The following is a 16,941-nucleotide window of genomic DNA, read 5'->3' on the forward strand; positions in this document are numbered from 1 at the left end:
AGTGTATTATATTATCACTAAGGAGTTATGGAGAAGTTACAATATGTAATGAAAGCTAGGCAGCTAGGAGAGGAGTGTATAAAGATATGTTTTCAATTAGTTCAATTTTTGTGGCACCTGCAATCAACTTAAGGGCAACTGTCACCATCAGAGAACTCTTCCAGTTTAATATCTCTATTTAAAATATATGGCAAATATGAATACTTTCCCCAAGCTGTCCATAAGATAATTTGCCACTGGAATTAGTGCAAACCCATTTGGGAATAACGCCAAACAGGCTACTAGATTATACAAGCCCAATACTTACTATGGAATTGTCTCACATGAATATTCAACAGAACTCAGGTTTCCAAGCTTAAATGATGCAGATTTTTTTTTCCTTTTTTCAATTTAATTCACTTTATAGGCAGCTTTGCTGCAGCATATCTCCAGTTGGTTCATTAACCAAACACTTTTATGCTTCTCAGAATATTTTGCAAAGAAAGGGTGCAGTCTATCCTTTCCTCATTTACAGTCTGAGAAGCTTTACACAGGTCGTACCTTAAGGTGCTGAGGGTCTCATCATAGTTGATGTCAGCAGGGCTGAGAGCAGCAACCATAGCAGTTCGAGAATTACCACCTGCCCAAAGAACACACAAAAAAATTGGTTGAAACCATGAAAACCACACTGCCTGGCTATCTTCATCATTTCTCTTAACACTCTTCCTCTATATCTTTTCTGTATGTTCACCATATCATTTGTCTTCTGACCTTAGGACATGGGCAGTACACAACCCAAACCCCAACACCACAGTCCCATCTGGATGACCTGAACAAAAGCAGCGTACAAGTATTAACTATTATTGGCTGGGATATGCTGTTACAATTAAAGCAGGCAGCCCTGCAGTTTATTGTATTGTGCAAAAGGGTTGTCATCATGAATACTAGGAAAAATCAAGAATCTGGTGGACCACTGACTATACGTGTGGTCGAATTAAAGGTAGAACTGAAAGGAACAAAGTACCTAGATTTTCTCGGAGAAGCCAAGTAAGTACAGAGTCTCTATATGGAATAAAGTCTGTCTTTTTCTTCTTTTTATTCTGCAGGGAGACAGAACAAAACAGTGGACCTCAGAGTGTGAAAGTATATGCTGATTCAAAGAGGACTATTATACAATTAAATCCCATCATACTTAGCCAATAACACACAGCTCACAGATATTCGTAACAATCACTAGGCAAAGACACATAAATTTTATAATATTGTAACAGACTTCTAAGTAACAGATACTGATCAATATTTGAGACCTAAGAAGAAAAAAAACAAGCTGTTTATGTTGCTGTAGCAAGAACAGTCATGATGTCATTTTATGGAGAAAGGATACGCAGAGCAAGAAAAGATGAAACCAGAGCTATCATGAAACAAGAAAATGCTTTCAGGCTTCAGGAAAAGCTTCATTTCATAATCAGGATTGTTCCAGTAAGAATGAAATAGTATTTTCCCTTAAGCACTATTCCACAGGCAGCTAATTCATGCGCGTGTTCTATTAACAACATTTTTTAAACATTATCCAAAATGTGAAACAGATTCTCAAAACCAAAATGCCATAAAATTTATATTCTGCAGTGGCTAGATGACAATCAAACCATTACTGTATATGCAAAGAAGTTAGTGGAGCTAAAGTTTAGAGATGTCAAGATAGGCAATTTTTATACAATCTAGTACAAAAACAGTGCAATCTTTTAACAGAGTAACACCATTCGATTGGAGGAGATCTGTCCCAGAGGCGCTTACTTAATTGTGGGGTGCCTCAGGGGGCAGTTCTCTCTCCGATGTTGTTTAACATCTTCATGCGCCCCCTTGCCCAGATTGCCTGAAGGTACGGCCTGGGTTGTCAACAGTATGCTGATTGATGGGCGGCCGGACTGGCGACATCCCTGTAAATCTGGACCGGGCGCTGCAAGCCGTGGCAGGGTGGATCAAGTCGAGTGGGCTGAAGTTGAATCCAGCGAAGACAGAGGTCCTTTGCGTGGGTTGCGGCGGGCCAGGAGAGGTGATCTCCCTACCAGCCTTTGACGGTGCGTCACTGATACCAGTGCGCAGGGTCAAGAACTTGGGAGTGCTACTGGAGCCTTCCTTGACAATGGAGGCACAGATAGCAGCCACTGCTAAAGCCACCTTTTTCCATTTTAGGAGGGCGAAGCAGTTGGCCCCCTTCCTGGAACGCGGTGACCTAGCAACAGTGATCCATGCAATGGTCACCTTGAGGTTGGACTACTGTAATGCCCTCTACATGGAGCTGCCCCTGTACCAAACTCGGAAAATGCAGCTAGTGCAGAATGCGGCGGCCAGGCTGTTAGTGGGACTACCTCGGTGGGAACACATGCAGCCTAGGTTGCGGGAGCTGCACTGGCTGCCAATTGTGTTCCGAGTTCGTTACAAGGTGCTGGTTATTAACTTTAAAGCCCTATATGGCCGAGGACCTGCCTACCTTAGGGACCGCCTCTCTCCATACATTCCCCAGAGAGCACTGAGATCAAGCTCCCAAAATCTCCTAAAAATCCCTGGACCAAGGGAGGCCAAACTGAAAACAACGCGAGAGCAGGCCTTCTCAATAATGGCTCCCCATTGGTGGAATCAACTACCAGCGGAGGTTCGAGCCCTGCGGGACCATAATCAGTTCCGCTGGGCCTGTAAAACTGTCCTTTTTCAAATGGCCTACAAGATGGAATCCTGAAGTGATACCTAGCCATCTGATATATACTGTGTTGTACTATAACACCTTTAACTGTTGTGGTTTTAATTACCTTATTTAAATGTATTTTATTGCATTTTATTGTATAATGTATTTATCAAAATCATGGCACATTCCATGTCTTGTGAGCCGCCCTGAGCCTGCCTCGGCGGGGAGGGCGGGATATAAATAAAAGTTTATTATTATTATTATTATTATTATTATTATTATTATTATTATTATTATTATTATTATTATTATTATTATTATTATTCTAAGCCCAATGAATTCTAAACCCATTTACTTCAGTGGGTTTAGGATGAAACTTTATTTAGAATGGCACTGAAATCTCACAGAATCCAAAATCTTATCCTATGATCTAGCACTGTTTATACCCTACTCGTGTTTTTCACAGGTATGGACTTTAGTGGACCTGACCTGGTTAACTCAGGCTAGCCTGATCCCACCAGATCTCAGAAGCTAAGCATGGTCAGCCCTGATTATTCCTTGGATGCAGGGCCAGATTGGGGGGGGGGGGCAGAGGGGGGTGCTTGCCCCGGGCGCCAACAGAATGGGGTGCCAAATTGGGTATGGAGTCCATGGTATTCTATGGGACCATAAGATAGAATGGCCCATAAGGGGGCATCATTTTTTAATTTTGCCCCCCCTCAAAAAACATGTAAATCTGGTCCCACTTGGATGGGAGATCACCAAGGAAGTCCACAGTTCCTATGCAAAGGCAGACAATGACAAACCATCTCGGTTCATCTCTTGCCTTGAAAACTCCACAGCACAACGATAACTCAGCTGTGACTCGATGACATTTTCCTTCATCACTATTTCTCTCAACTGGAGTCTCAAGCTATCCAGCTTTGGGATCATTGGGGCCTTCTTCCTCTTAGCACAACCTTGTTAATTTCACCTCATCATTTATTTTAGCAGAATCTCCAAACCTGGCTATTTTATGATCCCAGGGCCCTTCACTGTCTGCTAGCTAAATCATACCAAGTGGTTTCAGCTACTTAAAAGGCCTTCCTTTCCTAATGATTAAGATCCAAAACATAAACCATCAACACCTTTCTTCTGCTCAATCAAAGGTAATTACCTTATTTGGTCCTGAATCCTGAAACGAAAAGAGAAATAGTGATGAATTTCATTAGTGTGACCAGAAGAGGTTAAAGAAAAAAATTAAGAGACTGAAGAAATAAGAACATAGGACAATATCCTGATTTTTCATAACTCAAGACATTTCAGCTTGGGGAAAGGTATTCATAGGAAGTCTATAAAATAGTGAGGCGCCGCATATCTGTTGGCATAAGCAAACAAGTACGAGGGAATTTTGTCTGTATTAAAATGAAGTAAAAAGCGTTCAAATCTTATAGGACCTGGCAGCCTTTCCATCTGTATGAGGTCAACCAAAGGGGGAGCTATCCCAAGTAAGTTGGCTAAATGTCCTTTTGCTTTCCATTTGGCGCTCCAATCGATAAATCTCCCTTGCAATGGGAAAATATTTACAACAATACTTTTTGGATTGTATACCAATGAAAATAAATTTTCTTTAGCAACCTTTGGTTTCTTTGATGTCGAAGTAGCTTTAATCCCAGTACCTATTGGACCTCTTTTCTTAACAACGTTTGCTTTATTCCCCTCCTGTGCCTGTTCTTTATTTTCTTTTGCATAATCTCCACCCCTCTCCTTTATCAAGGATACTATTTCTCGTAAGTAAGTGAAAATTGTCTGTAAGGCTTCTGCCACCAGGGTTGTTTGCTGTGCTAGCAACTCCAGCCCCTCCGCATGCCTTTTTGATTGTTTGTCACTTAGTTGGCAAGGTATGTTATCATTCAGAGCTTCATTAGTGTTACAAAAGGGCTGGCCCACAGGACAAGCCTCTCTTCCATCTTCTCCTCCACTAGTCAGTTCACCAGTCAGTTCCTCCCTTTCTGCTGGCTCCAACACGTCCTCTAGAGGGGAAAAGCGATTTGATGTTTCAACAGCAAATGACGGCAGAGCAGACTTGGACTTGTTGTTTAAGGTAAAAAAGTCCTCTATCCTGAGCTGTTTGCAAACTGGCAAAGAAGCAGATTCCTCCTCCATTTCTCTTGGGATTAGATTACAAAGACATTTCAAAAATGCTATAATTTCAAAAATAGTTGCAAAAACAAAAGATGTTGGTTCTAAGAAGGACTATAAAAAACAGTCACTGGTGGCAGAACTGGAATCTACCAACACTGTATTGATCTTAGATCAACCAACTCCTTCTAATTTACCCCCTCCTTTGTTGGAATCAGCTCTGAAGCCCTCTATTACCTCTATTAACTCAGACAAAGAGGCACCCCTAACAGGAGATATTGGGATCGGACAGAAAAATCTGGATTCCAGTTGGCCAGAGGAGGAACTCGAGAAACAACTGCTTGCAAAATTTACGTTGTTACAAGACTGTGAGCAAGAGTCCTTGATAGACCGTTTTGAACAATTGACATCTACCCTGAAGGGTCTCAGAGGTTCTACTGATTGTAGGGAGATGGAAACAGAGGGAAGTACTAATGCCTGTGAGCTGAGGAAGAGTGAAGGTGAAGGGACCCATTCTGCAGAGGAGGCCCATCATTTCCCATTAGAACCAACTGTAATAATTAACAAAGGAAAGCATAATTCCAACCTGATTGTGGCAGCTGATGACCCTGAAATATGCGAAATAAGGGATGTCCCCCATGCACCTGATGGAGGAAAATGCAAATGACTGTCCTCAACGCAAGACATGGGGATCACCAACAAACCTGTTGAAATTTTGTCATGGAACGTGGCGGGATGGCTAAGATGTCTTCATTCGTACATAGAGGTTCCTTTTTTCCAGAGAGACTTTGATATTATTTTATTGCAGGAAACGTGGATGGCAGAAACTCTTTTGCTGGACGGTTATTCCTCCTATAGTTTACCAGCAGTTCCAGGAAAAGGTCCAGGGAGGTTAAGGGGAGGCTTGGGCATTTTTATTTCCAATGCCCTTAAGGTTCAATGCGAGTTGAAACCCTCGCTGTCCCATTTAGCTATGGCTATATTGGTGAGATGGGATAGGGGAATCCTGATTATTATAAATGTATACCTCCCACCTCTAACAAAACAGACATCTATAGAAGAAAACTGGGCGTCACTAGACCAATTTATAATAAATCTTTCCCTGGAACACCCGGAAGCTCAAATCTTACTGGCAGGGGATTTCAATGCCCGTATGGGAATGAATGATGCCTTCTTAGCAAATAAATTTAATTCCCTACTAAATGAGCAGGAGCAAGGCCAGAATGGACTTCCCTTCACAAGAGATTTTAAAGATTGTAAGGCAAACTTTGCCGGCCTATGTTTAGCTAAATTAGCAGGCAGAAGAGAGTTCCATATCCTAAATGGGGCATTCTATGGCGATCATCCAGGCGAATATACTTTTATGTCTGGGAATAGAATGAGCACTATTGATTATATGTTGGTATGCAATTCTCTATTACCTCTGATTAAAAATTTCCAAGTACTCCCATACTTGGAGGGTGACCATCTACCTCTATGTCTGCAGATAGCTCTCCCATTAAATTCTAACCAAAATGAGGTATGTTATACAACAAGGATAGGAATTATGGGGAAAAGAGTAAGGTGGGGTGGGGAATTGGATAAAAAAGTGAAAGAAATCTTAACTCCAGAAAATTTGCAGAAGCATGTGTTAGTGTTCACAGCTTTAGAGGAAAACCAAGATCCGTTAATAGTTTACCAAGATATAATCCAGGAGATTTACTCTATTATGACTGTGCCAGCAGGGAATAGATTACATCAGCATCATAGGAAAACAAAACGTTGGTTTGATTCTGAATGTGCCCAAGCAAAAAAAGAACTAAATCGTTTGTATTATCTTGCTATGAGAAGTAGCATAGAAAAAAGGGTAGAGACACAAAGTGCCCTAGTGAGCCATAAAAAAACCTATAAAGGCATTATTCAAAGGAAGAAGAAAGAGTATACTCGGAAACTATGGGAGGAACTTATACAGGCTGTAAAACTAAAAAATTCTGCGCTTTTCTGGAAATTAACAAAGATAGGGGGGTTTAAGATAGCCTCTCCCCTGGACATGTATATTCCAGCGGAAACATGGACTGTTTTCTTCCAGAATTTATATGATGACAATGTCCAACCCTCTTTTCCAGGTAACATAGAGAACTTCCCTCAGTGGCCACCAGTTAGTACGCAAGAAATAAAAGCCCATATAATGCAACTGGAAAATAGGAAGGCTCCAGGTATAGATGGCATACCAGCTGAGATGCTTAAAGAGAATGTAAATTGGTGGGCACAATTTCTGGCATCTTTTTTCACTTATGTTGATCAAACAGGCCGAATCCCAAAGCAGTGGGGGACAGCTATAGTTGTCCCTATTTTTAAAAAAGGCAATCGAAATAATCCCGCCAATTATAGGCCCATAAGTCTTTTAAATATAATAAGTAAGATCTATACAAGACATCTTTTAGAAAAACTAGAAATATGGACGGAACAAGAAGAAATTATTCCCCTGGAACAGGCTGGATTTAGGAAAGAAAGGTCGACAATCGAGCACTGCCTGATATTGCAACAGCTAATTGGGAAGTACTCTGCCAAAGGTACAACTGCTCTATATGCTGCTTTTATTGATTTAAAGGCAGCATTTGATTCCATTTCAAGGCAACGATTGTGGCAAAAACTAGCGGCTTCTAATATTGATAAAAGGCTGCTATTTCTTATTCGTGGACTCCATGAAGAATCATTTCTTAGAGTGAGATGTAATATGCAGGGATTACTTACAGAACCAATAAAAACTCAGAAGGGTGTAAGACAGGGTTGCCTTTTGGCCCCCATCCTATTTAACTACTATATCAGTGATATGGTGGAACATATGACTGATACTAAATTTCACCCCCCAAAGCTGGCTCTTCGCCATCTTTCAGTACTGCTATATGCAGACGATGTGGTACTGTTATCTAGAACACCTATTGGGTTGCGGAGAGCATTAGACAGCTTTGTTAAGTACTGCGAAAATGAACGGTTGGTAATAAACTTTGGAAAAACAAAAGTGATGGCATTTGGCAAAAAAGCCAAGAAGAGGTATTGGACTATGAAAGGGAAGAAAATAGAACAAGTAACAAAATTTACTTATTTGGGAATGGTAATTCAGAATACAGGTGCCTATACTGAACATTGTAATATGAGGGTGGAGAAAGCTGAGAAAACAATGTACGCTATCCTGAGATTTTTTCGCTCTAAGGGGGCCTTCTATGTTCCGGCAGCACTGAAACTGTTCCAATACAAAGTGTTAACACAATTGCTCTATGGTATTAACCTGGGCATTTCGGCTAAAAAACTGAAGGCTCTCGAGAAAGTGCAATCTAAATTTCTTCGTAATGTTTTGCAGCTTCCGCCAGGTGTGTCAAATGCCCTTTTGCGTTTAGAAACTGGGCAAATGAGAATTGAGGCCAGAATTATGTTATCATCGGCATATCAATGGCTAAGGATCCATAAAAACAAAAAAGGCCTCTTCCCTTTAATAACTCAAGACCCCTATAGGCCAAGGTGGCTGCAATTGGTCAGAAGCAACTTAGAAAGTATAGGATTCTCACTTGAAAACCTCTTGGCGCAGAGCTATGCCAAAGCAAAAAGTATTATCAAACAAAGAATCTGCGATATAGAGAGACAAAGGGATCTAGAACAGGCCCCCTCTTTTTTAGCATCTACTGAGACCAAATATGTTATGAGGATGGCCAAGTACTTTTTTTATTTGGAGGTACCAGCACACAGAAGAGCCTTTACGTTGGCTCGATGTGCAGCCATGCCCTCAAAGGTGCTAGAAGGGAAATATAGAAAAGTCCCGTATGAAGACCGATGCTGTCCTTGTGCTATGGGAGAGGTGGAGTCGATGACCCATATGTTTTTTCGATGCCCTTTCCACCAAGTACAGAGGGATAGGTTTGTTTCCCCGTTTGTAGTTAAACCAATGGCAGACGCGGATGAGGCATGTTTGGAGAAACTTTTGGTGGATGCAAGTCCAACTATCTCTAGACAAATAGCCAAATTTTGCCATTATCTTGTGAAGTTCCATACTAAGAAACAAGAAACTGCATGTCTTGTATGATCTCTTGGAATTTTAGTTTATAAATGTTTTTATATACTCTGATTTAAAGGATTTATATAAATTGGAACTGACTTGAATTTTAAAATTGGTTAAATTATATTTTAGTTATCTTGGATTGTATAGGTGGGGAAATGTTTAAGTATTTTATTGTATTTTATGTTTTTCTTAGGAGGGTATTTTATACTATCTTAGGTATTTTAGGAGGGTTTTATATGATGTGTTGTAGTTTTTATATTGGTCTATGACTGTAATAAAGTTCATTCATTCAAAATAGTGAGGGAAAAGAGTTAACCCCCTCCACTCCCATGCTGAAGGTCCATTCTAATGCATAACCTCCAGTGGTTGCTCTTTATTAAGGAGAAACATATGGGAAATCCGATCATGGGTCTTTCAGTACCTTCTCTGGTTTGACTGTGAGAATAACCTCAGTTTCTTGATTAAGCAAAAGGCAGAAAACAAAAAAAACCCCTCTCCATTTTATAACCAGTGTAATGTATCTCAGTGGTGATGGAGTAGATGTTTTTTTGTATGGTCCAATGTCCTTTTCTACCTTTAACTTCTAGGGACTGTGGCTGTGTATGACAGCCACACTGATAATTCCTCCAAAGACCCAGTCTGAAAGTGTTTCAGGCCTTCCAGAGCACATGTCAATCATATTAAATTCTAATTGGAGTTTTCAGAATATTTTTAAACAAAAATATTTTTTTAAAAAATAAAAAAATTGAAATGCAGCATTTAAAAATTATTTTTTTATTTACACAAACTGTGGATTGTTTTGTTTTTATAGCACATTTTTAGTCATTAGCTTAATTTGAGGAAACCAAATGTATTGCAAGACTCCAATTTTAATTCTCAAAACCCAGCCCTTTGGGGAAATGTTTCTACTCACATCAATGGAACTTACCATCTCAGCCAGAGCAGAAATCACCTTCCCCAGGGTTGTTAGTGATTTATTGATGTTTGCTCCCTCCTGTGTGAATGAGATAATTCCAATTCAATCAGTGACATATTTTTTAAAAAGAGAAATCATGTTTACAGCTCACTACATTCCACTTGATGCAACAGCCAGGATTCAGCATTACTCCTGTGTTAACTTCTATTCTCAGTAAGCTGGCTTACCTAAACAAAGACATGCCCCCAACGTTATATGGAAAGAAGATTATAGACATATGATACCCAGTGGTGACATATCTAACTGAACAAGATATTTTATCAAAAAATGTACTGTATCATAACCTGATCTACTTCTAGACGACTTTGTAAATAATTATTTGAGTTAGTTTGTATGTTGTTACAGGAACCATTTATACACGCTATTTTTGAAATAAATAAAAATTAAAAAAAAAACCTTCTATGACACACATTCCATAGTGACAGACAGTTGATTTCTCTCCCTAGAATGAATGAATGAATACTGGCAATATGGGCTGCCAAAACATAACAAGCTAGTATGAGCAAGGCTAGATGGCAGAAGAGGGAAAAAAATAAGAGCAACATAAATAAGAGGAACAAATGGTGAACAAACAACAATTACAAGGATACTTGTTCAAGTTGTCTGCTATACATAATTTTAAAAATCTTATGCTATAAGGTCAGGGCTTAGGGTCTACAATGAAGCTACATGTATAAATGCCTACTTTAATTTGGTCCCTTCTCTTACCTTCAGCCTTGTGCCTTTGGCTCCTGTAGAGTCAGCCCGTTCACTGCCAGCAAGATCCACCAAACTGATTTTGCTGACCTAAAATAGCACCAAAGAAATTAATTTTATATATTTGGTTTTAATAATTGCTTAATGTTTTTTATTATTTTATATCAATATTGTCTTATAATAGATTATTGCAGGCATGTCCAACTTCGAACAGGTCATGATTTATTTTTTTCCAGACAAAAGTGCTGGTGATCTACCACCATGAAAATTAAGTTTCAAATTAGTTTCAAATTAGATTTTAACCCACCAAAGTTGGGTTCCACCGCCCCCCCCTCATTTACAATGCACCTTCTGTCATTTACTGCAAAATAAGCAAAAACAAAACAGAGAGACGAAGATCCAGAAAGAACTGCGAACAGTTTTTCTTAAATTTTTATTTATAACTTTCTTTAACTGTCTTAATAACTTTAACTTTTATTGAGTAATTTGTGTCAAATGTAGGTCACGTATTGATCCAGGCTGATCTTGCGCAATCTTTAAAACTTCGCTCTTGCTTATTAGTGAGACGTCTGAGTCTGCATTTCACCCACCAGCTTTTTGAAGTTGGGTGATTATTGCATGAGAGCCAGTCTCAGGGAATCCTGGAGATGTTCATCTGTCATGTTGGAACGTTGTGTACTCTTTGTCATTTTCAGATGGGAAAACGCAGATTCACACAAATAAGTTGAACCGAAACAGGAGTGTACAGCTTCACTGCATCTTCTCAAGTTGGGAAATTTGTCTCTAGGCACTAGTTTCCAAAATGATTCTTGCTCAGCATGGGTCTTGAGAAATATGTCATTTTTAAGGGTTACTATTTCATTTTCAAGAGATGCCTTGTTCAATGAGTAATTTTTACTGATAGCAGCTGCAGTTTCCTTAATGTCCATATCTGCTTTGAATGGTATGACAAGTACTCCACAACTTTTTCAATTCTTTGGAAGTCACAGAATCTTTTTTCGAATTCCTGGATAACAGAGCAGATTTCTGTCACATACTTCTCGTTCTGTAAAACAAAATTTGGATATTGTCCCAGATGGTCCTGCATATTAGGAAAATTATCAAAAGTGTTGTTTGCAAGGTCAGTCATCATTAGCTCAAATTTGCTCTTGTAGGATGAAACTGTACTCATCATCTCCCCAATGCATTTGTTTTTACCTTGTAGTTCAATGTTCATATCACTTAGTTCGCCTGTAAAGTCAGCGAGAAATGCCAGATCACATAACCACTTCTCATCTTCCAACTCTGCTTTGTCATCTCCCCTCTCCTTCAAAAACCTTCATATTTCATTCAGCAAATCATGAAATCTTTGCAGAAATTTGTGCCTACTTAGCCACCTTACATCTGTGTGCAAAATGATTTCCACTGCCCCTTCTTCAAGAGTAAGATTGAAAAGCTGTCTTTGAAGTGATTTTCCATGAACTGAATTTACAATTTTGAAAGTGATGTCCATGACAGTCTTTGTATTGAATCTCTTGCTTGCCAAAACTTGCTGGTGAATGATGCAGTGGTAAGAAAGGAAATCTGGAAAGTCATCATGCTGTCTACAGAGGCCTATGAAACGGTTAACCTCACCTGCCATTGCTCTTGCTCCATCAGTAGTGATGGAAACAAGTTTATGCAATGGAAGGTTACACTTTGTCACAAAAGAATGGAAAGAGCTGAATATTTCCTGACTGGTAGTTCTCCCTTTTAAAGAAATCATTCCAAGTAGTTCTTCTTTAACACTGAAGTCTTCAAAAACCATCTGGATAAAGATTAGTAAGTGGACTATGTCTCTCATGTCTGTAGATTTATCCAGTTGGAGTGAGAAAGCAACACAAACTGAAACATCCTCCAACAATTGTTCAGTTGTCTCCACACATCTTTTCTATTCGCTGCATAACAGTGTTTCTTGACAACTGTACATCTTGAACAGCAGCTATGATCTTTCTTATTCTAAAATCCTTCAAAAAGATTATCTGTTGCTTCAGAAAACAATCTTTTACAAATTCTCCTTCATTGAAAGGTTTGCATTTCTTTGTGATTAGGTTGCTGACCTTGAAGGATGCCATGGTTGCATTGACAGAATGTGACCTTGGCTTTGCCATCAACTGTTGCTGTGCAGCCAATTTAGATTTAAGTTCTTTGAGCTTCAGTTTACAAATTTCACTTTTAAGTGGAAAATCAGCATCAAACTTATTGCTATGCAGAGCCTTATAATGATGCTCCACAACACCCTTTTTGGGCAAGGATACAGCGGCGTTTCAAAGTAGACAACAATATTTGTCTTTCACCATGATGAAGAAGTAGTCCATTTCCCATTCATCGTGAAAGTGGTAGGTTTTGCTCTTCTTTGGAACACTCATCTTCATTATACTGGGGTGACTGGGGTGCTAAGATAACACTGGCTGAATCTGGTCCAAAACTGTCACTGTCCCAAAGTATTAAAGATCAACAGGAACTGAAAACCACTGGATGATGCCAAAACCACACATGCAGTTCTAAAAGTAAAAATAAGAAATCATACTGGCACCTATAATCAAATACCACCACACCAAACAATCATCAAAAGAACCCAAACACCTGTCCAGCAAACCATGACACCAAGGGGGGCTGGTGATCTACCTCTGACCCCTCCGTGATCTACTGGCATGTTAGGGATTATGTTTGCAATCTACCTGTTGGACATACCCGGATTATTGTATTTTATCATATTACTATGCTGTACCCGCCCTGGCCCCATCACACCTTGGCAAATAGAAGGGGAAGATATGAAAATAGTGACAGACTTCACATTTCTGGGATCCAAGATCACTGCAGATAGTGACTGTAGCCATGAAATTTAAAGACGTTTGCTCCTTGGGAGGACAGCTATGGCGAACCTGGGCAGTATAATAAAAAAGTAGAGACATCACCCTGCTAACAAAAGTTCATATAGTCAAAGTGATGGTATTCCCAGTAGTAATGTATGGCTGTGAGAGCTGGACCATAAGGAAGGCTGAGTGCAGAAGAATAGATGCTTTTGAGATGTGGTGCTGGAGAAGACTCTTGAGAGTCTCTTGGACTGCAAGAAGATCAAATCAGTCAGTCCTAAGGGAAACCAACCCAGACTGTTCACTGGAAGGTCAGATGCTGAAGCTGAAGCTCAAATACTTTGGCTACCAAATGAGGAGGGAGCACTCCCTGGAGAAGTTCCTGATACTAGGAAAGACAGAAGGCAAAAGAAGAAGAGGACGGCAAAAGATGATATAGTTGGATAGTGTTACTGATGTAACAAACACGAATTTGAGCAAACTTCGGAGGATGGCGGAAGACAGGAGGGCCTGGCGTGACTTTGTTCATGGGGTCGCAAAGAGTCGGACTCGACTATGCAACTGAACAACAACAAAAAGTTGATTTATTAGGTGATGCTCACTGGGACAAAAAATTCAGCTTCAAATATAAGGTCTGATATTGCTGAAACTGAGAGGGGAAAAGATCTTGGAGTCATAGTGGATAACCCAATTAAAATGTTAACCCAGTGTGCTGCAGTGGTGATAAAGGCAAATTCTTTGGGTGTGTTCACATACACTAAATAATGTGCTTTGTAACTGGATTTTTTGCTGTGTAAGAACAGAAAAATCCACTTGCAAACAGTTGCTATGTGAGGGCACCCTTTGTTAGGGATTATTAGGAAAGGGACTGAGAATAAAATGGACTATATCAAGGGTGTCAAACATGTGGTTCAGAGGCTGAATCAGGCCCCTGGAGGGCTCCTATCAGGCCCCCGAGTGACTGGCTGTCATCTGCTTCCTTTTCCCTCTCTCTTGCTTCCTTCTACATTACAGCTACTGAGCCAAGCCTCTTTCCTTCTATTGGCTGAGGCTCCTCTCCCTCCTGGTCCCCTGGGGAAGGAAGGAAAAGCCAGAGCTTCTGTTGCCCAGTTCCCTGGATCCCGTGGGAGAAATACAAAGAAAGTACCTTTAAGACAAAGTGCTAAAGTTTTATGCATGTTTTAAGTGGGGTTTTAAAAAAAAATCTTTAATTGTGTTTGTTTGTGTTCTTTATAAAGTTTATATCTCTGTTACCCAATCTTAAATAGGTACACCCAAGGCCAGGCCCGACATGGCTTGGCCCAGCTCGACAAGGTCTTATTTATGTCAGATTCAGCCCTCATAACAAAATGAGTTTGACACCCCTGGTCTATATTGTAATGCTGCTGTATAGATCTATGGGGAGGCCTCATTTGGAATAGTGTACAGTTCTGACCATCATATCTCAAGAAGGACATTGCAGAACTAGGAAAAGTACGGAGGAGGGAAACCAAGATGATTAGGTGGCTGGAGCACCTTCTCTACGAAGAAAGGCTGAAGAGTCTGGGACTTTTCAGTGTAGAAAGCAGACGACCAAAGGGGGACATGATATAGGTTTATAAAATTATTCATGAGATGCAGAGAGTTGACAAAGAGATTTTTTTCTCTTTCTCCTAAATGCTAGAACTCAAGGACAAGCAGTGAAGCTGATGGGCAGTAGGTTTAGGATGGGCAAAAGGAAATAGCACTTTACACAGAGAGTGATTAAAATGTGAAATTAGCTGCCAGAGGATGTTATGATGACAACAGGAATAAATAGCTTTAGATTGATTCATGGAGGATAAGTCTATCAATAGCTACTAGCCAAGATGACTGAACCTCCACATTTAAAGGCACTAAGCCTCTGAATCCCAGAGCCAGGAGGCAACATCAGGCAGTCTCTATGCCCTGTTGCTGGTCATCCAGAGGAACTGTCTGGCCACTGCGTGAGACAGGATGCTGGACTAGATGGACCCTTCAGGGCTCTTCTTATGTTTGGTGTAGTGGTTAAGTGTGCGGACTCTTATCTGGGAGAACCGGGTTTGATTCCCCACTCCTCCACTTGCACCTGCTGAGATGGCCTTGGGTCAGCCATAGCTCTGGCAGAGGTTGTCCTTGAAAGGGCAGCTGCTGTGAGAGCCCTCTCCAGCCCCACCCACCTCACAGGGTGTCTGTTGTGGGGGAGGAAGGTAAAGGAGATTGTGAGCCTCTCTGAGACTCTTCGGAGTGGAGGGCGGGATATAAATCCAGTATCTTATTATTATTATTATTTTATTTGTAAAATCAATTAATCACTTTCCATGTCCAAAAAGAATCTCAAGGGAATGTACAATGAAATATCCAATAAACAATAGTGATATTTGGGTTGTTTGTGGAGTTTGGATGGTCCTGATGACAACAGAGAATAGGACTTTGTTCCAGCTCTGGCACTAATCCACAGAACATACCTTCAGTGGACATTTCCATTATTTATCAAAAATAATTCATCATTATTGGTGGAAACAGTGCTGATAGCACTAAAGCATTACAAGACCCCAATCTCCAGCTTCTATTCTTTTCATACACTCCTCAATGCATGTGAAAGCCAGAATATATGCAAAAGGTAGACTGTCTATGGATAAGCAGGGAAAGTGAATAACAGCAGGTTCATCTTTTAAGCAATTTTCAAAAGCTGTCTTCACCCTATTTGTTGTACAGTAATCATCCCATCAAGTTAGTCCATTCAGGTAAACTGCCACCTCTTAAATGATGCCAGAGGCCACATCAAAGTTCAGAGGGTGCCAGCTGAGCCCCATCCCAATCCCTTTGTTCAGCTGCCCTTACTCACCTTCTCAGTAGTGATGTCAGTTTCAGCATCATGCCGTTTCTGAGTGAAGATTATATTGAAGACAGCATGTGAGCGGCTGCTGGTTTCATTCATGTTGGTGGCAGCCACCGTCCTGTTGAGCAAGAACAGCAGGCAAGAGCTCATTTCTATTTCCCTTCAGACCTGGCAGAAAAATTCAGTGCTGTTGGAAGGCTTTTCTCCAGGAACTCAGTACTCCCACTCAGTTGGAAAGCCTAAGTACAAGCAGGCAACCCATACTCTAGAGCTAACAGTACTCGGGTACAGGAACAATCCTTTACAAGCACCATGGGAAGTGCAAATACACTGGCAGGCTACAAAATAGAAGGTACTAAAGTATTTTTTTTGCCAGCAGAAGAATAAGGCTATATGTGCTGTGCCTCCAGCTTCATGGCTAGAAGGGGACCATGAGGCAGACACTATGTACAAGCACTACAAACTAGATCCTCAAATGGAAGTCTAGATGAAAAATCGTATTTAAAATGTATCAGAAAATACAGAGGCTGTACAGCAAATGGGGGTAGAAGTGAACAATATTAGCATTCTATGCCTAAAGCCTCAACATAGAATTTTTAAATTTTCCGGGGCCAGAAATCATCCTCAGCTACTCCTTTGAACCTAATAATGTCCTCTCATCCACTTTTGGGTTCTTAGGAAGGAATGACTCCTTCATTCCATCCTTCTCAGGTCTTTTACACTTTGTTATATGATCAGAAGGACCAAAGTTCAACATGCTTCTCATTCCTGCAAAACCTT

General features: G+C 40.4%; 1 protein-coding gene across 20 annotated transcripts in view; it reads right to left on the bottom strand.

Moving 5' to 3' along the window:
• The window catches only part of KIF1A (kinesin family member 1A), a 200,920-nt gene that overhangs the window by 102,658 nt on the left and 81,321 nt on the right, over nucleotides 1–16,941 (bottom strand). For all 20 annotated transcript variants that reach the window (XM_060241983.1, XM_060241991.1, XM_060241984.1 and 17 more), the window contains exons 7-12: nucleotides 16,168–16,279; nucleotides 10,501–10,578; nucleotides 9,745–9,810; nucleotides 3,819–3,836; nucleotides 1,004–1,079; nucleotides 541–619 (exon numbers count right to left, since the gene is read on the bottom strand). In XM_060241983.1, coding sequence (XP_060097966.1) covers nucleotides 541–619; nucleotides 1,004–1,079; nucleotides 3,819–3,836; nucleotides 9,745–9,810; nucleotides 10,501–10,578; nucleotides 16,168–16,279 — 429 coding nt within the window. The remainder of the gene's footprint in view (nucleotides 1–540; nucleotides 620–1,003; nucleotides 1,080–3,818; nucleotides 3,837–9,744; nucleotides 9,811–10,500; nucleotides 10,579–16,167; nucleotides 16,280–16,941) is intronic.

The sequence above is a fragment of the Heteronotia binoei genome, chromosome 6 (genome assembly GCF_032191835.1).
Source record: "Heteronotia binoei isolate CCM8104 ecotype False Entrance Well chromosome 6, APGP_CSIRO_Hbin_v1, whole genome shotgun sequence".
NCBI classification, from domain to species: domain Eukaryota; kingdom Metazoa; phylum Chordata; class Lepidosauria; order Squamata; family Gekkonidae; genus Heteronotia; species Heteronotia binoei.